Source organism: Lissotriton helveticus, chromosome 7, assembly GCF_964261635.1.
Source record: "Lissotriton helveticus chromosome 7, aLisHel1.1, whole genome shotgun sequence".
Classification (NCBI taxonomy): domain Eukaryota; kingdom Metazoa; phylum Chordata; class Amphibia; order Caudata; family Salamandridae; genus Lissotriton; species Lissotriton helveticus.
In genome coordinates this window covers 478,898,619-478,925,128 of record NC_136068.1, presented here as the reverse complement: position 1 = coordinate 478,925,128, position 26,510 = coordinate 478,898,619, and the positions used below count along the sequence as shown (strand labels likewise).

The following is a 26,510-nucleotide window of genomic DNA, read 5'->3' as shown; positions in this document are numbered from 1 at the left end:
CCCTAGTTACCAGGGGTTTGCATGGATCCTAAAGGGTTGCCAATTGTGGAACAATCATACAGTTTTGGAAAAGAACACAGTCCTGGGGACCTGGTTAGCCACTTTAAGCCAAAGTTGCACTAGATACCAGGCAAAAAGTATGGGGGGGGGTACTGCAACAAAAACTAAGTTTCTTACAACGGAGGAAAAAAAAGGCCAGAGACAGGCTAGAAGAGGCAATGAATGAGAGTAGAAATGGAGGAAATACAGCTAGAGAGAAGCTGAAAGAGCAAATTTATGAGAAAGAAAATGAAGGAAGAGGCCAAAGAGAGAATAGGGGAGGGAAAGAAAGACAGAAAATGGAGGGAAAAGGCCAAAGAGGCAAAAGGCGAATGAGGCAGGAAGTTGTTCAAGGAGCCTGACAGTACAACGGGGTAATCTGTACCTGATGAAAGAAACAATAAACAATGCCTGCCTTCTAATGCTAGTACACTACCATTAAATCCATTGTAGGAGTGCTGAAAAGTACAAGTGCTTGCTCTTTAAAATTAAAGACGTGCAGTTACTGAGTTTTTGGCATTGTACAAGGTGGATTCAGCATGTAGTGTCCACCTATGGAGAGGCACTGTGCACTGATCCAGGCACCCCTTGGTGATAGTGTTGAGGTCCCTGAAAACCAAAGCTCTCAAGGGGTAGCTGTGGAGAGCAGCTAAGGCCTTTCCAAGAGGCTTTAACCCCTTCCATGCATCGGACGGCCGGCGGCCGTCTGGCGTCACGGTGGGCGTGTGCGGAGGACGGCCGGGGGCCGTCCGAACCACGCCCACGCCATAAATCACCCGCACCGCGGCGGAATTTTCGCCGCAGTCAAGGGGTTAAAGCACTTGCATACACCACTATAGTCAGTCAGTAAGCTTTTACTAACTGTCGCTATGTAAAGTTCTCTGATAACCTGATTCGGTTTAAGTTCGGGCTATATAAAACTGTAAAAAAAAAAAAAAAAGAACAACACCAGGTGGGTAGAAAAAGACTTTATATTTATTACTACACACTAGACACTAACTTGGTATATCTCCTACCCGGGGATTTCAATTACACACATGAAATACTTAGAAAGAGATAAGTAGCATAGAAAAACACATAGGGGCACAACCGGAGGGCCAAACCATATCCTAAAATAGTGGGATGCGAGATAAGTACCAAAACGGGACTAGAGCCCAAGGATGGGGGACCCCAGGGCAAACAGTGAACCACCCAAGGTGAGTAGCCAGGGACTCCAGGCCACTCAGCTGCAGACTGGTTTCAATGGGTCAAACATCCATATGATAACACAGGGTAAGTTGCGGTTGGAGTGTTACAGTCCTAGAACCCTTCCTAAAGGACCCCGCAGGAACCACTTAGATCAAGGAAGGTTGGAGACCTGCCCACCCATTGTTACCCAGAAAATTTTGATACTTGCACTAGGGAGTCTGCTTTCATAGTGGTGAAGTGGTGTTGCAAACCTCCGTAGACGCCACTGGAGGTTCGTGGAAGTACAGCAGCTACAGCGTCTCGCAGACCAGGACAAAGAATCCAGGTGAGAAGAACCTCAAAGCAGAGGGGACAGAGTTCAAACCACCCAGAGGTGACCAGGAGGCATAGGAGCCCAATACCAGCCCAGGTTGAAGTTTCTTGTTGAAGCACAATGTAGAAGTAACAGCAGCTGAGGAGACTAGGCACCATTACAGGACCCCAGGAGCCTGTCACGAGCTGTCCCACGCTGGTCGTCGAGTGCAGGAAGGTCAGCTGCCGGCAGGACCACCAACAAGCCTTGGCAAACCCAAACAACAGTTTGCACTTGAAGGTGCGTTGTTTTGCAGACCAGCAAGTTCTGTGGGACTAATTCAGCAAGGGTAAGCCAGGGCTGGCCCTCTGCATGCAGGAAAGCCAGCAGGAATCGATGGAGCCCCTTTGAGGACCCTCTGACAGCAGTCACAGTGAGTCGCAAGGAAGCCTCAACAGCGCTCAGGAGATGAAGGCCCACAATGGAGAGAAGGCAGGCAGGATGTCATCCTGGGAGCTGTGCTGTAATGGAGGCTGAATCTTCTTGGTGCTTGGAGGTCTTTTGTGGAAAAAGTCAACAAGACATGGCAACGAAAAACAGATGCTGTGCGCAGGGAGGCGGTTCATGTCAGCTGGAGAGGGATTGCTGTCACCCAACTTGCAGGGAAGACTGGTCAGGCCTATGGAGAACCAACAAACCACTATCTGTGTTGCAGCCAGGCGATGTCCATGGGACAACAGGATCAGCAAATTCTAAAGGAGAGGTGGTCACACCTCTTCTTCACAGGAAGTCCCTTGTTCAGCTTCCCCTGCCTGAGTAAAGCTCATCAGCAGGGGGGGGGCAGAACACTGTCTAGGTTTGGCAGCAGCATGGGCTGGCAATTGGACCCTATAAAGCTACACAGGTAGGTTTCAGGGTGTCCTCTAAGGAGCCCCTCAGTACATGGTAACATGCAACTAACACAGGAATCAGCATAGTTGCATGATTCAGACATTTTTGATACCAAACATTATCAGGTTTGAGGCAGCCATTATGTGTAGTTAGACATCTCGACTTGCCAGTGACCACTACATACCATATAATGGCCTAGAAAAAGGGATCTGGGGTGTGTAGGGATATCTTTGCTCATGCAGGGGTACACCCACACTTAGAAACAAGCTTCCTGCCCTTGGTCTGAAGGGCCTACCTTAGGGGTGTGATGGAATTTGGCAATTTATGTACTTTCATGGACTTGTTTTGCATTATGTTATGTTAGCATTTAGAAGGCTCTGAATAGTAGCAGCCGCCACACCTATATGTACCTTACCTAGTTATCCTTATAATACAAGCTTAAGTTAGCATTTGCGGCTCCATTTTGTAGCTCATAGGCCATGTTATGTGGTGACTGATTCAAGCTCCAATTATCTGCATTTCTTGCCTTAGCATAAGACTGTGTTCAGCAATTTTTTTCTCTTGTGTTCAAGGTTGGATTCCGACTCACTAATGAATAGGCCATTCTGCCTCTGCATGCTTAGCCCTCTTCGTAGCCCTGCTCCCATGTTAGGAGGAGCCTAGCCCAGCAAGGCAACCTTGCGATAGTGATAGTGTGTACCCATCACGCAGGTGGTAGCCCGTCCTTCTGTGCCCTCTTTGTTCATGTACAGCTCAAGCCGGTAACTTTCCACTGGGGGCGTGGTTGGGTGTTGTCAGAAGAATGATTATGCGTTACCAAGTGTTGGGGAGCTAGTCCCCTCGACAGCCATCTCTGGGTGCTGGTCAGATTGAACTCTGCTGCAGTGTATTTTCTAATAAATGGTTGTTTGTATTCTCTACTGTATGACCGACTCTTCACTTGTTTGGAAAGCTATGAGGTGGTCGTGAGTGACCCTGATGGCCCTAATCGGGTCACTTCCTTCAGTTGGCGCCCGAACAGGAACTCCTCCATTGGGTGTCCCATCCTCACCCGTAATCGGGTGTAAGGAGGACGGGGTTATGTCTGGTCAGATTGGTGGATCAGGGTATCCTTCATGACAGAGTTTTTAGACTTGCAGATGTCCAGCCTGTCTGATCGGGTGGCTCCTCGTCCAGTGGTCACCCTGGCTGGGGTCCTGAGAAGGCAAAACCCTTGGATTTGACCGTTTGGTCCGAAGAGTTGGCAGTGGAGAATAACTTTACTTGACCAGTGTGTACCAGGTGAGTTTATTTTGTCTTGTGATAAATATGGCGCCATTTTAAGTCCTAATTTGTTCGAACTCGGTGGGTCTGAGGACCCTTGAGATACAGCGTGTTTGCGAATGCTCTGCCAGGCCACTTGGAAATGTGGTCTACTCTTGAAAAGGCCTGGGGCGAGAGCCTATCTTCTTGTCTTGGTACAATCTGCGGACTGTCTGGTGCAGTCTACGGACTGCCTGGTACAGTTTTCGGACTGTCTTGGTTTGTGTTGTTTGGTACGGTATTTGTCCAGTGTGGATTGTGAATGTGTCATATATTAAGATACCTTATTTGAATAAATCAGGGTGTTTTGGATGCAGGTGGTGTTTTACTGAGGCCCGATTGGAGGAGAGGCAGCCTGCGCCTCCAGAAGGTACCCCAACTTTCGATGTATACGTCAAGTACGGTATTGGCCTCATTATGTTTAGCACGCTCTGGCATAAGTATACTAGGGACAATGCCGACTATCACTGATGGCTACATTTGATGAACAAAACTTGCATTTCCTGCAGTATAAATTGTTTGCTAAAAGAAGTAGACAGTCGATGTTTGACAATCTTCGGGTGTGGCAGAAGGAAGCGAAGCAGCGACCTATGAGTGCAGAGAAGGAGGCCAGAAGGGCCAAGGTCCAGACAGTGACGCAGAAAGCCGTGGCTTATAATAGAGAGAGAACAGAGAAGGGTATAGAATGTGCAGATAGGAAGTTTCCCTTATAAAGTGATAAATGTTATGTCGCTCAAGAAGAAGGTGATGTTTTGTGAAAAAGCTAGTAGATACCCAACCCCCACCTCCTTATACCCCACAGAGGGTGTAACCTATTGTTCCTATGTCTCAGCCTCCAGACCCTACACTTGCTATTGTTGGTCTCAATGCCTCTGGCTTGACAGCTCCAGCCTTGGCTCCCCCTGCCTCCTCTATGTCTCTGTCAGCTGCAGGTGTGGGGGCCACTATTTCTCCTGTTCAGCCTGATGGCCCTACACCTGTTGTTTCCCCATCTCTCATCCCTTATTCCCAACCGTTGCTAACATTGACACCTGTTTCTTCATCTGCTCTATCCCCCTTAAATGTTTCACCCCTGGTGCTGCTGAGTGCTGCGACGCCTGTGCGTGGAGAGGTTGAGGGGAATTGGGCAGCAGCGTGATAATGAATGGGGAGGGCATTGATGAGATCTAATGTGGGAAAATAGGAGAAAAGAATGGCGGCTGACCAGGCTGCACAGTGAGCCTGGAATCCAATTTACAGAGTAGAAGAAGTGTGGAGTGTGATGAAAGATTATGAGCCATTTGCGCAGCAGCATGCACTTAAGCACACGTCGGCTACACTAATAGGATTGTGGGAACAGTGTTTTAATGGTGTTCCACCACAGATCATATGTGACATCCGAGATCGTATGTATGTTACTGATTTGGCCCCTAATTATGTTTTAGCAAAGTTATGACATTAGTTGGTTACCGTAGTAGATTACATCAGAAGACCCCAACATTGGTTACACAGTTCCCTCCAAGGGAGGTACATCCCACTTACCATCCCGAGATTCTGGTGCAGCGTAATGCAGCGATCGTTGTTATTCTGCAAAGGATAGAGGCTCATTTCCAGGAATAGTGGGTCTATACTCTTTGGAAGAGGAGTGAGGTACTATCCTTTAAAAGTCAGTTGCCAGACCCTAGGAAGAATCCAACTGCGTACTATAAGGAATTGACGGAGGCAGCTTCCTCTACGGTAATGACACTAGCTGCTATCGAGCTGTTTTGTGGATTATTGGTACCGGTGGATATATGGAGGCAGGTGCATACGCAGGGCCATGCAGTGGATTTAGTGGGGACATGGAACAAGATAAGGGCGTGGGATAGGGACCGGAAGCCTGATGAGAAGCCGAGGGCAGAAATATTAGCTGTACCGGGTCACATCATACTTATATGCATGCCCTTATTCCACCTAGGCTAGTAGATTGGGGCAAGCTAGCAGCTTGTCGTCAGAAGAAGGATTAAAGTGTGTCTGATTTCTTCACCAGGTTTGAAGGTATGTTCTTGAATTTTAGCCACCAAGATTTGTCGGTGGAGGGTGGAGTCTGATTGTTTGTTAACAAATTTGTTACAAACTTGCTTCCCGAGATGGCGACTCGGTGCCGGCTTCAGAGAGTACCTGGACTACCTCCTCCCCATCAGTAATATTTAGTATGGCACAGTATTATGAGCACAGAGAGAATAAGGAGAAGGAAAAAGTGGAGAAAAAAGAATAAGGACTTAAAGACAAAGGTGTTAATGCAGCAAGCCACAAGGGGAAATGGAAGAGGGAGAGGGGGCTCAGGGTCAGCCCAGCAGTTGCCGCAGACCAACAGGAACAGCACCGCAGGTGCACCTGTTAGACCAAACCAATGTGCTTATTGTAAAAAGGAGGGGCATTGGCGAAGTGAGTGTCCGGAGCTGTTATACAAAGTTGTGGCTGCACGGGTCGGGTTTTAGAGGATGTGGTCATGATGGAGGTGGCCGCGATGAGATGCAGAAAGAGGATTTGTTGTTTGGCCATCAGAATAAGAACTATTTTGATGATACTCGAGGAGGTCAGTATTATCATGATGATTATGATATGGATGAGGTGACAAATGCAGGGAACAAAAAAATGGAAAAAGGAGGAACAGATCTACACTGTTTTTTTAATAAGAGACCTTCAATTCTCCTATTTTTGTGACCTAAGTCCAATACTACATTAATCAAACATTCTGGACATCATCACTAACACAAGGGGACATGATTACACATTTTATTTTTTGCAATCAACACAAAATATTTTTATCTCATTTCTTATTCCCTGTTTTTCTTTTTTTCAAAACAAACAAAGATTTTAAAGGCAACTTTTTGCACTATACACAAATATACACACCTATGTACATACCTATCTACAATGAATACAAACAATAAACAACATATACACTTTTGACAAAAAATCAAAAAAATGACAGAAAAATATATACTTTTTCTTTTTCACCCTAAAAAACAATGTTGCAGCAAAGGCTGAGTGCCCTCCTATTCAATCTAGGGGGTGCAATAGGAGGTAGTCGGACACCACTGGTTCAATGCACAAACTCACATAACCTAAATCCAAACGTGTGTCACATGGCATTAATTTCCAAAATTAATTCAAAACTAGGACTCCTCCATATGGAAAGTATCGACGTGGTCGCGTTTCGGCCTTCCAATAAATCTGGCCTCTTCAGGACAGGGCGACAAAGAACTAAAAAAACTTAATTTGGCAGCAGCAGGAAACCGGTCACTCAAAGGACACCACCTACTTCTTATATGCAGCTGGCTTCTGTGCGCTTTAAATCGCATCTGACTCGGGTTTCAAAAGATCCAAAGGGTCACTTAATTCAGCGTGTATCTTTTATTGGCAAAATCACAGGGCTGCCATCATGGTCGGAATCACGGATGAGGTGACAGGCATGTCCTACAGCTAGGATTGCCAGGGACAGGGTGAGGGACCAGTTTCAGTGCCTGTAGATCAACCTGGATATTATGTCACCGCTGATCTACAAGGCACAGCCAAGACATTTCTGATTGATATGGGTGCTATGAATAGCTCTGTTTCTCGTTCGCTGGTCCCAGGGTCAGCTCTGTATAGCCTTAATACTGTTTCGGCAGGTTTCTCAGACGTGCAGGTTGTGAGCCCCATTTCCAAGCCTCTTGCTTTGACTATTGGCCCTTTCACGGTTGATTCACCATTTTAAATGACAACGAATTGTGGTAAGAATTTGACGGGATTATATTTGTTGAAGAAGCTACCTGCAACCATATTCTGTTCACCGGATGGCGTTTACATGACCATTGACCCGAAGGTGGTCAGTACCAAACAGAGTTTTACTAAAGATACCCCCCACCCTGCAGATTTTCAAGAGGTGCCACATACTCTATGGGCTACAGGAGATACGGACGTGGGGTTGTTACAGATACCACCACTTTCTATCAAGATCAAAGATAATGCTGTATTACTGCATATTCCCCAGTATAAGATACCACAGGCAAGGGAGAAAGCCATTTTGCAAATAATTAAAGACTTAAGAAGGACAGGGGTGGTTGATGAAACAGTAGCAAATATTTGCTATAGCCCTATTCTTCCCATTCTTATGAAAGCACCTTCCAATGCCTCTGATGCTCACCCTGATGTTTACCGTTTTGTTATTGATCTGCGTGCGATAAACAACATTGTGATTCCTCAATATCCTGTGGTTCCTAACATCACTACATTGTTAACGATGATCCCTCCCTCGGTGAAAAACTTCTCAATGATTGATTTAATCCGCTGACCTAGGAGAACAGGGTTTGAGACCGTTCTGTGCCTGACCTGATTGCCTGCATTGCCTGCATTGCCTGATTGCCTCTGCATTGTTTTTTGTTTTAGGTCTAGTCCTAGTTCCTGCCTTATTGTTATTGCTTTTTGCCTCTGTCTCCCTTATTCTGTTTTCGGCGCCCATTAGACCCTGCCCACCTCCCGATCGCCGCTTCCTGCCTTTCTGCCTCCAAACCGCGCTTTCTCTTCCCCCTTCCTTACTTAATGGAGGCCGCTGCGTGGCCGTACAGCGGCCACGCGCAGCGGCCTCACCGCCAGCACGCCAAAGGCAAGCCCGTCTGTGCCCGTCCGAGACTCGACCGTGACCAGCTCCAGAGACCCGGCATCTCGTACCACCCACCGATCCAACACAGCCGCCCTTCACGCACTCAACCCCAGAAGACTCAGAGACTGCCAACAGGCCATACCAAACATGACCCACGGTGAGATCTCCTGCCTCCACTGCTGCCAGACATTCACCACCAAAACCAACACCAGCGACACCCTCAGATGCATCCTCCTCAATGTGCGCTCCGGGCACAAACATGCCGCGGAGATCTGGAACCTACTCGACTCTCGCTCGCCAGACATTGCCTCCTTCACGGAAACCTGGGCCAATGCCTCCTCCGGTCCCGACATCAACACCGCCATCCAGGAAGGATACAAGATCCAGAGGAAGGACTGCCCCAACGACATGGGTGGGGGCTTCACTATCGCGCCCACAAGAATACCCTCTGCCTCACCACCTCCAGCAAAACCTTACCCTCCACAGAACACCAGCACTTCCAGATACAGATCAGCCCTAACTCCACGCTCTGCTGAACCCTCGTCTACAGCCCCCCCCCAGCCCCTGGGCCCCCTTCACCGCCACCATCACCGACCTCCTCACACCCCATGCCATATCCTCAATGAACTACATACTCATCAGAGACCTGAACTTACACCTCGACAACCCCAGTGACCCCAACTCCACCACCCTTCTGGACAACCTCGCCAACATCGGACTTAACCAACTTGTCACCACACCCACACATAGGAGAGAACACACCCTCCACCCCATCTTCGCAGCAGGAAACACTTCAGCCACACAACGCAACCCCCATGGACCGACCACCACTCGTACATGAACTGGAGAAAGGTCAAGGACGAGCTACTCAACTCCACCCTCACACAAGACAACCACACCCAGGCATCCAACGCCAATGCTGGAGAACTCCATACTTGGATCTCCAACTGCGCAGACAAGCTTGCCCCGTTATGCTACACCGACAAACGGCGCAGAAAGCCGCCTGGTTCACCACCGATCTCCAAGAAGCCAGATGCAACTGCAAATGCCTGGATAAGAATTGGAGAAACACCAAGACACCTGGAGACTACACCACCTACAAGGACGCCATGACGGACTACCACAACCAAATCAGAACCACCAAAAGGACTTTCATTCACAAGAAAATCCTTGCAAACTCCACCAACTCCAAGGAACTCTTCACCGTCATTCAGGAATTCACCAACACCCGCAGCAAAGCCACAGACATCTACCCGTCCTAAGATACCTTCAACAAGCTTGGAACCTTCTTCCACCTCAAGATCAAAAACCTCTACGACAATTTCGCCAACCACTCACCAGACGCCACACCTAGCCCGCCCCCCAGACATACCAGCTAGCCCACCATCTCCAACTGGACTCGGATCATGGCCAAAGACACCACCTGGACCATGAAAGGCATTCACTCAAGGACCCCACTGACCCCTGCCCTGCTCATATCTACCACAGAGCCGCCATCACACCCAAACTACAGCACACCATCAACACCACATTCCCAGACAACTGGAAACGTGCAGAAGTCAGGCGCCTGCTCAAGAATCCCCCAGCTGACCCCACTGACCTCAAGAACTACCGGCCCTTCTCGCTCCTCCCCTTTGCAGCCAAAGTTGCAGAGAAAACATTCAACAGGGAACTGACACGATTGATCGAAGACAACGCCGTCCTCGACCCGTCCCAATCCGGATTCCGGAGCAACCACAGGACCGAGACCACCCTAGTCACCGCCACGGTTGACATCCACATCCTCTTGGACCAAGGCCACTCCGCAGCCCTCCTCCTACTTGACCTATCAGCAGCCTTTTACACCATCTCCCACTGCACACTCACCGCCAGACTACATGGCGCCGGCATAAAAGGAACAGCCCTAGACTGGATCCAATCATTCCTCACCAGAAGAAGCCAAAGAATCAGACTGCCACCCTTCCTCTCCGATTTCACGAATATCACATGCGGAGTCCCACAAGGGTCGTCTCTGAGCCCGACCCTCTTCACCGTCCACATGGCTCCCCTCGCCGCCATCGTCCGACAACACGGCTTCAACATCGTATCCTACGCCGACAACACCCAGCTCATCCTGTCCCTCACCAAAGATCCCCCCACCGCCAGACTCAACTTCCAAAAAAAGATGTAGGAAGTCGCAATCTGGATGACCAACAGCTGCCTAAAGCTCAACGCCGAGAAGTCAGAAGTCCTCGTCCTCGGAGCCACCTCCTCAGCATGGGCAACACCTGGTGGCCGACCGCCCTCGGAAGCCTACCGACCCCCTCAGACCAAGCCAAAAACCTTGGCATCATACTCGAATCATCCCTCACCATGCACCATACACCGACAAGTCAACGCCATCACCTCTAGCTACTTCGCCACTCTCTGCATACTCTGCAAGACTTTGAAGTGGATCCCCCCTGAGTCAAGGAAGACAATCACCCACACACTCATCAACCAGCAGATTTGACTATGGAAATGCACTCTACGCCGGCATAAACAAGTGCCTACTCCGCAAACTCCAGATGATACAGAACACCACCCCCAGACTCGTCCTTGGCACCCCCCCCGGCACGAACCCATCAGCCAACACTTACAAAGGCTCCACTGGCTCCTGATGGAGAAAAGAGTCACCTCCAAAATCCTCACCCACGCCCAGGGCTTTAAGTGGGACAAAAAAACTGGAGGGTCTCTTAAAGGGGCATGACCAATGTAATAAGGGCGTGGCTTAAAAACACTTAAGCTAAAAATCTGTGCTTAGCATAGTGTGCCGCCTGACTGGTATTTTGCGGTTTCTGTCATTGCATCTAGATATTTGATACAAGAAGTAACATCATACCTACAACAAGTCAAGACTATTGGCTTTGTCAATGGTTGTTAGTTGCATAAGATAAATAAGCAGCAACTATGGCTTATATATATAATATTGAAAACGCTTCCACTTAAAGCCCTGGTGACACCACAGCAATGTTGCTGCTCCTTAGTTTCAAAAAGAGAAGGAAATCCTGAGAGAAAATTACTATCTGTAAAGGATTTCACTTCCCCTACAACGCTCACCTGGCATGATGTCATGCTGTAACTTCTCCACTAGTGAGAAGTGAGCAGTGTGAGCACACGCACATCAATGTCACTACAGTCCGGAAAAAAAACAGACCACCTGTGCCAGGGCACAAAACAGAGCCCGATAGAGACCCGTTTTGAGGCCTCTTTTAAAAAAACTACTGGTGCTCAGACCCGGTGAGACCCGGTCTACTTAAAGCCCTGCCCACGCCTACAAATGCCTACACAACACCGGACCCAAATATCTCAATGACAGAATCAACTTCCACATACCCAAAAGGAACCTCAGATCTTCCAACCTCGCTCTGGCCGAAACCCCGTGCATCCACAGAGCCAGAGCGGGCGGAAGGTCCTTCTACCACATTGCGGCCAAAACATGGAACGAGCTCCCACCAGACTTCAGGCACGCCCCCTCCCTGAACACTTTCAGGAGGTCTCTCAAAACCTGGCTCTTCGACTGAACGGATCTGCTGACACCCCTCCCCCCCAGCGCCTTGAGACGCTCTTGGGTGAGTAGTGTGCTTACAATACCCTGATTGATTGATTGATTGATTGATTGATTGATTGATTGAAGGAAGGGTTCCTACTTGGACAAGGTGTAAACCATTGCCAACTAGAGACCCCCATTTCTAACACACACTGACACAAGGCAAAAAGTGGGGGTATCTATGCCAGAAAGATCCTACTTTCCTAGAGGCAGCATGTACCCTTTTAAAACACAGGTCAGCACTCATCCATTTGTCTGCTATAGTGCCATTCACTTTGTTCTTCTGCCCACCACAGCATACAGCACAGGAGCAGGGATAGCCCACTTCATCAGTTACCTGACCTGATATGAGTGACTGCATTCTGCTCTTTGCAAAATAAATAGTCCTTTTTTTATTCGTTCTAGGGACTATTGGTACAGTATTTGCTTTTACATTAATATATACATTTAGGCTTTAGAAGGTGCTTGTTTTACACAAGCAGAAAACTAGCAGCTCCCCCAACACTGTTTGTTGTGTGTCTTCAGGCTGAGCCTGAGGAAAGAAACCAGAAAGGATGTGGCATAACAACCAGAGCTGACAACTTTGGCACTGGTGAACAAGTTTTGAGTCTCATGTCGGCTCAACATCCTGTCATTCTGGGCAAATCACAATCTTCCCCGCCTACAAAAAAAAATTAAGGCGCCCTTGTGTAATGTAACTAGTGGTCAAGTAAAATGCTCCAATACCTTCGCGCCGAGTTAGCGCTATATAAAACTGCAAAAAGAAAAAGAGAAAAAATCATGTTATATAATGGTAACATGGATTTGTATTTCCTGAGATAGAAAGGCAGCGGTTATTGGAAAAGCAACAAAGACTGTCTTGCCATGGTTGAAGGTCAGGCCAGCAGCCACAGCCCAGCCAGCCTAGCACGAGGGAACCTGACAGGGTGTGGATGGGAGGAGGGGCGTTAAAGTCCTGTCAGCCCAACAGTCTACTCGGAGGTGAGATACACTAACGTTTAAGAGATGCGCTGGTAGCTACCTAGAACTTTTAATTTCAAATATTTTATTAAGAATGTTTCACATACATACACTTAGCATCGCTTTCTCTTAGTGGGGGTAACATCACGTACGGATCCATTCCCATTTCCGAGCACACACAATCGCCTGATAAACGAAAGTGAAACTTTGCCCTTAATTCATTGTATTCTCTTAAATGACTTCATCTCCAGCCCTGAGGTGAACTAGCTATGGTGAGGCTCATTCTTGGTCTTCAGCACCGACGTCCACCCAGAGACCGATGACGCGCTCGTAGCGCGTGGCTCCCATTGGTCGATTTCCGTCTCTTACAAAAGTGTTCGGGAAATAGGAGGCTAGTTTGTGGCTGACTTCTATCGTAGAAGAGGGGTGCCTGATTTCTGCTGCGGGAGATGGCGCGAATCATGCTCTTTGCTCTGCTTTTGGGTCTCGGATGTTGGTGCCAGGCAACGATACGTAAGCAGAGCCCTTCGATGAATATTGTCTTTTTTTTCTTCTTTTGTATCGCCTTAACATAGTGTGTTAACGTAGCTGGAAAGTGGTGTTACATTAATCTGTTTAGGGAACTTATCGCCTTACTGTGTATTGGAGGCATTTGTTGAGGTTGCCCGGGGGCTCTTTGTCGAGTAAACTTTACGAGCTAAAGCACCATTTTCTCTTCTGGGTGCTCAAGATCGTCACGATTTAAAGTAAAAGTGAAACTACAAGTCCAATAATGCAAAGTAGTACGTTCGACTTAAAACTCGGTAGCTATGATTTAATTGTTCTGGTTTTGGTTACCCTTTGAGTAACATCTTTGCTGCGCTGATGGTAGTGGTGGGGCGGGGAAGATTCGGCTGTGGGTCATCTGATAGTGCATATGGCCATGTCTGAACTGGGGTGGTGCAGTGAGCTAAAGTATGATGATGGATTAAACTCAGATCAGTTGACTGGGGGTGAGTGTTTGATTTGCTCAATCGCTCTGTCCATCATCCCCTTTGGTATCGCTTTGTTTGCCTTAAGTTGGCAGGGTATGCCCAGACGTGGGTCCCTTGCTCACTTTGCCACTGGATTCAAGATAGCCTGACTGAAGAGGGTTATGAACCTGAAACCGGTCCCAGGATGCTTGTTTCCGGTCCAGGGAAGACATGACTTGGCAGTTCGGCTGGACTGTTCCCATGAGGCACAGGGTCAGACTGATTTGCATATAGCCATGTCTGAACTGGGGTGGCAGAGTGGGCTAAAGAATGATGATGGATTAAACCCAGATCAGTTGACTGGGGGTGAGTGTTTGATTTGCTCAAACGCTCTATCCATCATCCCCTTTGGTATCTCTTTGTTCACCCTAAATTGGCAGGGTATGCCCAGACGTGGGGCCCTTGCTCACTTTGCCACTGGATTCAAGATAGCCTGGCTGAAGAGGGTTATGAACCCGAAACCGGCCTGATACACAGCTCCAAGGACCGTCAGATGTAGTGCGAGTGCCTGGTGGAGTTTAAATAATCTCCCAATAAATCCTTTGTTGTAGCAGTACTGAGAAGTGCAAGTGCTCTCTCAAATTAAAGAAGTGCAGGTACTGAGTTCTGGTCAGTACCTGCCCTTTTAAAGCAAAGGTCAGCACTCTTATCCATTTGTTTCCTGGGGTGTCATTCACTTTTTTCTCCTGCCCAGCGCAGCATAGGGGACAGGGTCAGCCCACTACATCATTCACCTAACCTTATATGAGTGAATACGTTCTGCTCATTGCACAATAAGAAGTCCTTTTAATTACTTCTAGGACTACTGGTGAAGTGGTTCCTTTTACATGAATAGAATTTATACATTTTGACTTTAGACAGTACTTGTGCACAGAAAACAGACTAGCAGCTCCCCCAACATGGTGTTGTGTGTCTTCATAACAAAGAAATCATAAAGAAAGGATTGGAAAAAGCTTGGCAACCAGCATCCGACCTGTACCAGTGCTTTTCAGGGCTAGCCTCCTAGACAGGGCATGTGCTGTCTGTTGTCAGCCATATTGTGGCTTACCATGAACATGTAGGGTCTTGGGGCCCGCCGTTTACTTGTGATTGGTTGGCTTTCCTTGTCATTCCCAATTGCCTGCTTCTTATTTGTGCCCCGGCTTCTTAATTTTGTGTTTGTCCCTCCCCTGGAGCATTACCTCTTTACCATCCATGTTTTTTTTCCTGGTGTCTGTACTCGATGTTGGAGAACAACTTTATACTTTTGTCTAAATGCTCACGGGATGTGAATGTGTTTTTGAGCCATTTCCCTTGTGTACCTTTCTCTCACCTCATGCTGCTGCCTGTCCAGTGTGCTTCTCCATGGCCGCCTCCCTGTTACACGCAGCTTGACTTTTCATGTTGCATCTGCCTCCTGCCCTCCCCATGTTGCTTCCGTGTCCTGCCGCCTTCTCATGTCTTGCTACTGACTCCCCCCCCCATTGTTACCCCCTGCTTAAAAAAACACTTGCATGTTGTTGTATTCAGTTACTGATCCTACTAGGATCAGTAACTAAAAACAAGAAAAAACACCTACTTTCAAAATGGCGCTGTCAGCATTTGCTACTGGCATTTGCTTATTCAGGAAGATGTCCACAACAGCCAAGTAGTAAATTCACCTTTAACATTGGTAGTACGAGCTCAAAAATCAGCGCATGCATTGAGTTTTTGTTTTAAAAGCCCAGGATGGCCGAAGGTGGCACATTTAGCAAGCATGCTCCTGGCCCATCTTACAACTATGAATGTGCATGATGTAAAGTCTGGTATTTATGGTCTGTTCAGTAAAGTTTGCCACCTTCTGAATTGTTGTTTGGTTGTCAGAATTCCTCTGGCACAGGTGTTATTTGGATACCTCGGCTTGTACTTATTTAGATTAGGGGTGGGTGAAAAATTCCATACAGTCAAGGGAATTGAGGCCACTCAACGTTAAACTTTAACGTGGAGTTCTGGCCAAATTCTGCCAATTGCCATGTGGCAGAATTATTCTCCTGCGAGGCTCCAGAATATGTGAGCTTGCGAGCGAGATTTGGTGATCCCTAGCGCGATTTTCTACCAAGGACGGTTGCCGACACTCGAGAGCATTCGTGGTCAGAGTGCTACCATCCTAGTAGATTTGCTAATCGAGTGGCAGCAAAATCAACTTGAATGGCTGTGTGCTCTTGCGCAATGCATGGTGCTATTCACGCTGATTTTCTGTGCTGCATGCGCTACCGGTCCTAAGTTGCAACACAAGCTGCATATTTTCCACCCGTTGGCAGAATTCCGCAGAATCTCGCAGAGTTTTTCTGTAATTCTGAGGAATTCAGCAGAGTGAAACTCTGAGTTCCGCGTACCCCTTATTTAGCCCATATTCTGAGGTTGAGTTTTGACTACTTCTTGAGCTATGTGGCCATGTTATGTTATGTTATGTTATGAGAAATTGTATAGCGCGCGGCTGCCCCAGCCAAGGGGCGTCCCGGCGCTGCAAGCTGACCAGAGTGCAGAATGAAGGTGCACAAAGAAAACGGGTTATTGGAAAAGATGGGTTTTGATGGCTTTTCTAAAGGCTAAAAGATCATGCATCCCCCGTATGTCACCAAGTAATCTTTTAACAAGGTGAGGGATGCAATGGGCATTGGGTGAAATGTCTCCAGGTTTCTTGATCAGTGTTTTTAAGTTTTGTGCCACTTATTTTTAGGCTTTGTTGTTGAGCTTTGAGAGGGTTTTGATCAGCATCTTAACACACAGTTCTCTGTGACTAAGTGCTGTTTATATGAATGAAGAAAGGACTGTCACTGTTATTCGGGTCGCAGTATTTGTAGAGGTTCTCATTTCTCTGACAGAAACAACACACTGCTTATGACACAAAGATCTGATGAATTCCCAGACAGAACGAATGTTGTGTTTGGTTCCAAAGTGAAATGCCACTCTACTCTTTGACAACAGCCACCATCAGTTTTTCGGGCCTACACTACAGATGTTCATCATAATCCACCTCTTGTTCCATTTAGCCAAGAACCTTTTCAGAGCATCACCCTGGTTCGCTAGCCGAACATAGCCTCACCACCTCTTGTACAGTTTTGCTGTCCAGCGACTTTTAACGTACACTTTCGACATCAAAAAACATTTCGGTGCCTCTGAGCACCCATAACTCCTTGAGTGCTCCTGATGGCTCCCAGCCGTCATGAGTCACAGTAGGCGTGTGCTCATGACGGCCAGGAGCCGTCCAAACGTTGCCGCTCCGCCCGCGCGGTATTATTTCGCAGTATTATTTCCCCACCTGTGCGAGAGAATTAATCAGTGGGCGGAGTTCAAATGGCTCCCGGCCGTCATGAGCACACGCCCACCGTGATTTATGATGGCTGGGAGCCGTCCTGAGTATGGGAGCGCCATGTCCAACCGCGCCTCCCCTCACACCGTAGCGGAATTTGCCCCGCAGCAAAGGGGTTAAAGCCCATCCTGTAACTGTAGCGTACATGTCTCCACTCTACCCTATAAGGAACACCAGTGGCTCAGAGCACTAGATAGCTACTACGAGTGAATTAGGAGGTGTGAGAAAGTGGCTCTATATATACTGGACTATAATGAAGTACAGTGTGTATAGAGTCCACCAACCCCAAAGGTATAACAGAGGTTAAAGTCAGGACTGACCTTACTCTCAAAAGTGGTAGCTTGGTCGAGCAGTTAGGCAGTACCAGAGGACAGTGCAAAGCATTTGTTGTACACACTCAGTCAGCAAAGGATTTCACACACTCAAAGGCTGAACTCCAGGCCAATTGTTTTTATATCAAAAGATATAGTTGTTTTACTTTTTAGAACCAACAGGCATAAAAATATACGTTTCTCAATAGGAGTACTCTCATGTAATTACTTTGCAAGGAAGAAATAAAGTTTGTGAACACAATAGATACAGGGGTTGCTGAAGGCACTGCAAGTCTAGACACACTTTAGCATTGAGCTCAATGGGTTTTCGGCATAGAAGTACAGTTGATTACCACACAGATTACTTTAGTAGTTCCAGGACTAGATCCTAGATTCAGTCCTGGGGTCTAAACTGAAACCAATTTAGTAAAACCGTTTTAGTTACTGTAGTGAATTTTCATGAATTTAAAGCTGTTTTAAAAGTTCACACTTAGAAACTTTTCAAGGTAAATCTGACAATGTTATCCAATGGGAGGAAATTCAGGTTGCAGGTAAAGTACGATTGCGTTACTTTTGTAATCCAGTACTGGGCTCCTAGGGCCAGCACTGGGGTCTTAACTTAAAACAGGTAGGTAATTGCGTTTCAGAATTTCGTATGATTTTTAAAGAATATTTCAAGTTTTCAAAAGTAGACAGAAGAAATTTCAGAGAAAAGCAGACAATGGGTTCCTATGGAGAAAATACAGATTACTAGTAAACTCGGTAAGGATTACTTTTGTGGGTCAGTACTGGGCTACAAGATACAGTACTGGCTTCTCCCCTGCTCCCAGGTGAGTCCTTCAGAATTCGGAACTCGGCTGATTTTATATGAATATTTTCAGTTTTCAAAACTTCACATGTAGAAAATGTTCAAGTCAAAATTAGTCAATGTTATCCAATGGCAGGTAAGTGGGATACCGGTTTCCAGGTGAGTACTTGGCTGGTGAAGTTAAGGTTCTGGGCATAGACTCACGAGTCCCCCAGGGTCAGGTAAGTACAGTTGGTTCAGCCCCAGCAGCACAGGGGCTGCCGGGTGCAGAGGTAGGTAGGCCCAATGAGGGAAAGGGGGCCTTCGGTTGGTGGCTGCTGGCTAGCAGGCCATGCCGCTGTGGGAGCTGTGCTCCTGGTCACTTGCTCAGGGCAAAGGGGGAAGTAAGATAGGACAAAGGTGGCACAGCCAGCGGCACTCGGGCGGCTGGGTGCAGGGTGATTTTGAGCCGTCGGGCGCTCAATGTTATCCAATGGGAAAGGTTAAAAAGGAGCAAAGGCTGCAGGCTCGGGGACGGAGACTCTCCAGGGGCGACCAGCACTTTCGAGAGGTAAGTTGGGATCTTGGAGCACAGATAGGTACCCCAAAGGGAGGCACAGGAATGTCCAGGCAGGCAGGTCCTCTGGGTGTCCCAAGATTGCTGTCCGCAGGAATCGCCAGGATTAGGCAGGAGCAGGTTCCAGGGTCGACAGGCCGGTAGGGCTGGGGCCAAGTCAGTTATTGTCGTCCTGTTGTTAGCAGCTGCACAGTGGGTCTTCTTCCTCTTGATCTTATTTCTTCTTTTTTTTTTCTTTAGGGATCTAAGGAAGGAAGGTTCAGGGAGCCCCTAAATACTGAATTTAGGGGCGTTACAGGTAGGGCAAGGACAGGGACCAATGGGCCCCTGTCCTGGGGTGAGTAGATCCCCTAGCCTGCTCCTCTCCTGTGGGAGGGGGGCAGGAGCCTAGCTGTGATTGGGCAGATCTCCCCATCTTCAAGATGGCCGGAGCCTGGGGTTTTGCTTCACCTCGCCTCCCCCACCTGAGGGGTGATGTTGGCACAGGCTGGCACCCCCCCCCCTTCCTGACGTAGGTTTTCCCGCCAGTCTTCCCGCCAGAGTGGCGGTTAGAACTGGTCGGGGCCAGTTGCTGGGTACAGCAAATGGTCTGGAGAAGCTCACAGCGGTGGCATGCCTTTGAAGCTTCTCCCTGCCCATCCTGAGGGAGGAGGCCTAGCACCTCGCCAAGGATGTGCATTGTTACAGGCCCAGGAGAGCGGGGGGCTCTCCACCCAGGGGTCCAGCAACATGTCTGCTGTGTGGCAGCCTCTGCAACCACTCAGCCCAGACGTGGATTGTAGGTTAGGTTTTCAGGTGGCATCTCTAAGATTCCCTCTGGTGCATGTTACATCAAATCTCACACTGGCATCAGTGCTGGTTTAATGTGCTGAGAAGTTTGGTACCAAACTTGTCAGTCTTCAGTGTAGCCATTATGGTGCTGTGGAGTTCGTAATGACAACCTCCCAGCACCATATACTCTTAATGGCATCACTGCACTTACAGTGCCCAGGAATGGCCCTGGGTACTGTAGGGGCACAGGGCTCATGCACCTGTGCCCACACCACTGGCATAGGGCACCCAGCTAGAGAGGTGACTGATGTATGCCAGGGCAGTGGGTTTGTGGACATGGCACACAATGATGTGTGCCATGTCGACTCTTTGTTTAGTTCTGTGCTTAGGCACCCACCCTACAAAGGCAGTGTGTGGGTACCAAGGTACAGGGCCCCTAAGGGTGGCACAATAAGTGCTGCAGCCCTCAGGGGTCTTCTCAGGTCACCATGCCCTGGGTACCTAGCGTACCATTTACTAGGGGCTGACAGGTGGCCAGAGATGCCAATTGGGTTTTGTTTCAACACAGTTTCTAGGGAAGGAACACAGGCCCTGGGTACCTGGTTGGCAGGAGCCCAGGGCACGCGCAGTCAAAGCACATAGGCAGTCAGAAAAAGGGGGGGCATACCAAGGCAAGAAAGATGGCACTTTCTCACAGGAGGTGATTGAAACCCAATGATCCATAGTGTAACCCCCTCCCAGCTTTCTTTGTATTATTTAGGCTATGATGTTCGACATAACTAAGCGGATGGTCCCTACACCACTGAACTGAATGCATTAGTTAAGAGCTCACCCTCCCTTCAGTCATGCCCTTCAGAGTACTGCCCTTTTTGTTCTTTCTTTCTTTCTTTCTTTCTTACTTTCTTTCTACTGCATTACCTGAACGTATAAGAGTGCTTCACAAGGAACAGTTAATAAACAATTAAGAAGATCCACCAGAGAGGTTACGAAAGTCGCCTTGATAGATTGATCTGCCTGGGCGACAAACATTCAACGTGAGAGAGCAGCCTTTAAATTTGCACCATACTACAAAAGAAAGCCAGTATAGGTTTCTCAAGACGGAGGCCATGTGGTGATCCGATTCTCTGATACTAGATGAACTGTGGTGCATAGGATGGCTTTTAGGTGAAGTAAAGAACTGGCTGGCTGGCGAGAATGGTGTTACCAATGTCCCTTCTTGTTTACCATTCATGAATAGATTGTTGATAAAACAACTGGCAATGGTGAGGCTCAGTGGATTTATTCAATTATGTGGCAGCACTCTTTACCACATAATTATCATTTGCCTTATTTGTGCGCTAATTCGCAGATTTCACAACAATACATCTAGCTCAAATTGATGAAACTAATACTGCCAGAGTATGTGCCACATAATTTGTGGGTTTTTTTGCTCCATAATTTAGATAAGATTACAAGATAATTTTGTCATCCTTGCCGGATACATCGTATAGCCCTGGAAGTGGGAAAGCTTGCAGAGTTGTTTAGGGCACCGTTAAGGTTTTTTTCAAACCGAGAAATGCTTATTGAAAACAACAAGTGAAATGCTGAACTACACAGATTTTTTGGGCGTTAAAATCCCATTCTGTCTGTAGAAGGGAAATATTGATGACATTCTCTGCAAGGTACATCAAGAAATGGACACCAATTAAATGAATAGGATGTTTATTAAACAATGGACAGGTTTCTTGTGGCTGTTTGAAATTGTGATGCTATTTCAGTGAAACATAGTATCATTTCACAGGTCCCTGTGAAGTAATCTGTTTTCATACCACTGCATTTTGTTCAATAAAAGTACCTAAACATGTATTTTTCTATAAATATATATAATACAAGTTAAATATACCCTCAAAATGCATAACACCCAAAACGAAAAATGGAAAGGGAGAACTTCAGGACGTCTTTATCTATTTTTTCCTGAAAATAGATAAGTCTGTGAAAACACTTAAAAGCTTGGAGGATCTTGAGACAACAGCTGCAAAATCAAATTTCGGGTATGGTCAAAAACGTATGCCTTGCAGCTTCAACAGATAAATTTAAAATCGGATGCCAACAGTTTATGAATTTGGAGAAACTAGAATTGCTAAATATATAACAATATGTATTCAATTCTAACAGCTTCAAAATCAGGAACCGAGATTCTTAAAATTCGATCACTGAAATCTAAATCTGCACATTTTCACTCGCGGCTTGAACACACAAACACAACTAATGTTCCAGGATTTGGTGCGGAACAGCTCCAATCCCCTCAAGTGTGGAAATTCACGGCACAGAAAGACGTTTTCCATCTCAAGGAAAACAATTGAGGGAACCAGGGTACAATCTGCTGGTTTTTGATTGGGTAAATGCATGGGAATATTTGCGAATCCCCTCAAAAGAAGAACTTTGTAAAAATCGTCTGCATTTGCCCAAGTTTGTGGTAACAAGTGCTCTTCGGAAAGCACAGTATTAGTATATTTAACGTATGCGCGGCTCTTCAGAATGTTACTTAAGTGCAGCACAATTATATATATATATCTATATATATATGTGTGTGTGTGTGTGTATAAATATATATATATATATATATGTATATATATATATATATATATATATATATATGTGTGTGCAAAATGTGACATTTCAACCAGATTTTTATCTCCTCCACTTTTCATATGCATAGTAATTCTGGAACTGTCACATCACATCTAGGTTTCATTTTTTTTCTTTCTCTTTTCCTCTTTCTCTGACTAGTTTTGACCATCACCCCTGTCCTCGGGACCCACACTGATACATTTTCTCTTCACACAGGTTTACATGTCTCAGTCGGAATTTTGTGCCCAGCCACGTTTTCTACCTCTAACCAAAAGACAGCTGTAGCAGTCTTGCCTAAATCATGTATTAAACACCTGTTGAATGAAAAGAATACATACATAGAGCGGTTTGGGTTAGCTCTCTTCATCCAGATATCTTTTCGAATATCATTTGCATTTTGCTTCTGTCCACTGCAGCATATAGGGCTAGATGTAGGTAAATCAGATTTACAGATTCATAAATACCGAATTTTACCGATTCGGTATTCATGAATCGCTAAATCTGATGTAGGTAATTATTCGGTAACAAATACCGAATCGGTAGGATTCGGTATTTACCGATTTGATAATTACCGAATCGGTATTTGCCATTGATTCCTATGGGCCTTGAAGCCCATAGGAATCAATGGCAAATACCGATTCGGTAATTACCGAATCGGTAAAAATATCGAATTGCCAAGGGGGACAGGGTGTCACTTTGACACCCTGTTGCACCCCTGTTTCTGGCTTGTGTGCCATGTGACACACATACATGCCCTTAGGGCATGTCTGTGTGCCACATGGCACAGGTGTACATGCACAGATGTGCATGTACACAGAAATTCATTATTTACCATGCAATAGTATTACATGGTAAATAACGAATTCTTAGGGGCCTGTGGCACTGTTTACTGTGCCACCTACATATTGATTTACAGAATCGGTAAATTTACCGATTCGGTATTTTACCGATTCTGTAAATCAAAGGCCCCCTACATTACAAAACCCAAATACCGGTCGGCAACGGCCGAAATAGGCCGTTACCGACCGGTATTTCGTCTCCTACATCTGGCCCATAGCGCGGTACCGTGGATCCATTCACTTGAGTCTTCGACTCTTGTATTGTGAATGGGGTCATTTTGCCCAATACATTTTGCACAACGGTGGAAAAAGAAATGCCAGGGTCAGTGAGCCCACACTAAGTTGCCAAAGCATTTTTAATTCCATCATTTATCCTTTTAATTTTTTTGCCATTCTTTATGTGTTTAAACAGCGCCATCAGGTTATAGTAATTGAAACACAACAACAAATAATATCTGGGGGTCAAAGAGTAGGTCAGTAAGTCAAGCAAGAAGGACCACTATACCAGAGGCATGCAAAACAGTATCATTGAGAAGTAATAGTAAGTGAACGGCCAAGTCAAGGCTCAAGAGTATATGGAGAAAAATATTGTTCCCATCAGAAGCCACACTGTACTGCCCTTATTGTCATCATTTGGGTTCTCCTTACCCAGGAGACACGACGGCCGGTAGGTAGTTACCGTGACCGAGATGTGATGTGAGGGCAGAACAGAAAGGTATGGTAGTGGCTAATGAAAAAAGCAGTGTCTGGTGATTAGAGTGAAAAAGTGAAGGGTAATGATAAAATTAGATGAATTGGGTGGAAAAAAGGAATTTATTAATATCCCCCAGTCCCTAAGATTAAAAGGCAGGTGTAGGTGCAGGTTTTAAATAATAACCGCACGTGTTGGTGGTCGACATGTTTCTGCATTCACAAGAAAGAAGTTTCTAATGCATTCTTCAGGACCTTAGAAAAACACTACTGCTTTGTAAATAAGAATGAGATAAATAATGAAAAAATATCACCTGGAGATCCAGGCGTACTCAACCGTATACCTTGTATGTAGGTTGAGAGGCTTCACCCCACCTGGCTGCAGCGCAGGTAAAAGGAGCACCGCTCTTTCCGTCGATGTCTCCAGGCAGTCTTCAGTACTGCTTGGGGGGGCCCATCACATCTCGGTCACGGTAACTACCTACCGGCCGTCGTGTCTCCTGGGTAAGGAGAACCCAAATGATGACAATAAGGGCAGTACAGTGTGGCTTCTGATGGGAACAATATTTTTCTCCATATACTCTTGAGCCTTGACTTGGCCGTTCACTTACTATTACTTCTCAATGATACTGTTTTGCATGCCTCTGGTATAGTGGTCCTTCTTGCTTGACTTACTGACCTACTCTTTGACCCCCAGATATTATTTGTTGTTGTGTATTGAGTTCGGGGCTTATATCTGGCCGGTCGGTAAACCTGCCCTTAGACCCTCCCTAATTGTTTGTTGAACGTATAGTAATTTAAAGTCAACAGTACATAGTCATTGTGCTACTGAGAATCATATTTTCCTTTTATATTCATTGAGGGCCTGATTTCGATCTTGGCGGACATGGTTACTCCGCCACAACCGTGACGGATATCCCATCCACCAAATTACAATTCCATTATATCCTATGAAACTTGTAAGATGCGGGCGGACAAGATGTCTGTCACGTTTGTGACGGAGTATCCCAACCGCCAATATTGCAATCAGACCCTACATTTAAAACTAGTTTTGCTACCTGTTCTAAGTACACCTGTGTTTTATGACACACCTGTACCTTTCTGTTAAAAGAAAGGCATTTTTTTTAATTACATTTTTTATGCCAAGATTATGGCCGCCATGTTTAGGCAATGCCATGTTTTCTTTTTTTCTATTTATTTTTCAAGTGTATGCTTGCAATAAAAAATAAATGTTATCTCAACAGTTTCTACGTCATTACCTATTCCTTTTGATCCTCTGTCGGACTGGCGGTGGCATTTGAAGCAGCATTTGCTTTGTTCAAAATAGTATCCCTCTGGCATAGTCGGTTTGCTTAATTGTTCTAGCCTAAAACATGACCCTATTGGACAAAACATGAACCTATTGGACAAAACCTGACTCTATTGGGTATTGGCAATGCAGGGGCTATTGGTGACATTATGGGTCAGTATGTGACATTCTGAATGACCCGATTGTTGTTGCATCATGTTAAAATAAATGTTTAAAATTATGTTGCACAAGAGTGGATTACCATGAAGCTGCGTGCCAGCATAAACAAGGGTTTTTCATCTGGTACTTTCCACAGTGAATAGCACACCCTACCCTGCTAGTCTGGTTGAACTTAATAGACAGGCCTGTAATAGATTAGAGCAGCGGTTCTTAACATGTTGTCTTCTGTTGGCCCCCTGTGAATCACTACTGAAAGCCGGAAACTCCGGCCTAAGCAATTTCTACGATTTTAACCTCTAAGCAATTCAGAAAATTTGTACATATCAAGCAAATACACAAACATTAGCCTTTAAAAAAAAATACACAAATATTAGCTTTTATTATAATCGCAGGGTTGGAGCTTTTCGAAATATGTTTTATTTCTAAAAGACCAGGCAATATTATGCTCGAATCTATCAAATGACTGTCGCTTTTGTATTTTTGGCTCCTAATGCACTCTTTTTGTTGCCTCATGCAAGTAAGTGATTACATTGAGGCTACTGATCTTCCATACTAGAGTCTGTGTACTGTGCTTCCCTGCTCTGAAAAATCAAGCTTATGGGTGCCACTTAATATTTAGCCTTTAATTTCAAATCCCTTCTCATTTGCACATCTTTCTGAAATTGTCAATTTTACTTTTTATATATACATACTTTATTAATCTGCTAATATTAATGAATTGAGTAGGCCACAGATGCCATCGTTGGAATAGCAGAAAGAGAGATATAAAAAAGAATTGGGGGAATGTAGTTTCCCATTGATTTACATTTAAGTGGGTGGAATTTCAGGCGGGAGAAAGCTAACTTCTAGCCACGTTTATATTTGAAAATCAGGAGTCTCCCACCTGAATCAGGCCTGGTGGCATGCATTGTAAGCGTTGCAGACCCCCAGGTGTCTGTAGTCCCAGGTTAATAACCACTGGATTAGAATAACAGACTATTACATCTACGTCCTGGCAAATGGGTTGCTGACAGCATTGGGTATGATTGGAGCCATTGGCGACTCCGCGGTCACAGCCTTTTCTGTATAATTATTAACTAACTGCCCTTTCCCCCTGATCCTTCTGCTGTACAAAATGGGTGCCACTTAATATTTAGCCTTTAATTTCAAATCCCTTCTCATTTGCACATCTTTCTGAAATTGTCAATTTTACTTTTCATGTATACATATTTTATTAATCTGCTAATATTAATGAATTGAGTAGGCCACAGAGGCCAACGTTGGGATA

General features: G+C 46.1%; 1 protein-coding gene across 2 annotated transcripts in view; it reads left to right on the top strand.

The window, feature by feature from the left end:
• The first annotated feature begins 13,143 nt into the window (after positions 1-13,143).
• The window catches only part of B2M (beta-2-microglobulin), a 69,173-nt gene continuing 55,806 nt past the window's right edge, over positions 13,144-26,510 (top strand). Inside the window, exon 1 of one of the 2 annotated variants that reach the window (XM_078652453.1) lies at positions 13,144-13,359. In XM_078652453.1, the coding sequence (XP_078508579.1) occupies positions 13,296-13,359 (64 nt within the window). In that variant the 5' untranslated portion in view covers positions 13,144-13,295. The remainder of the gene's footprint in view (positions 13,360-26,510) is intronic. The other variant, XR_013598591.1, reaches the window with a different exon arrangement.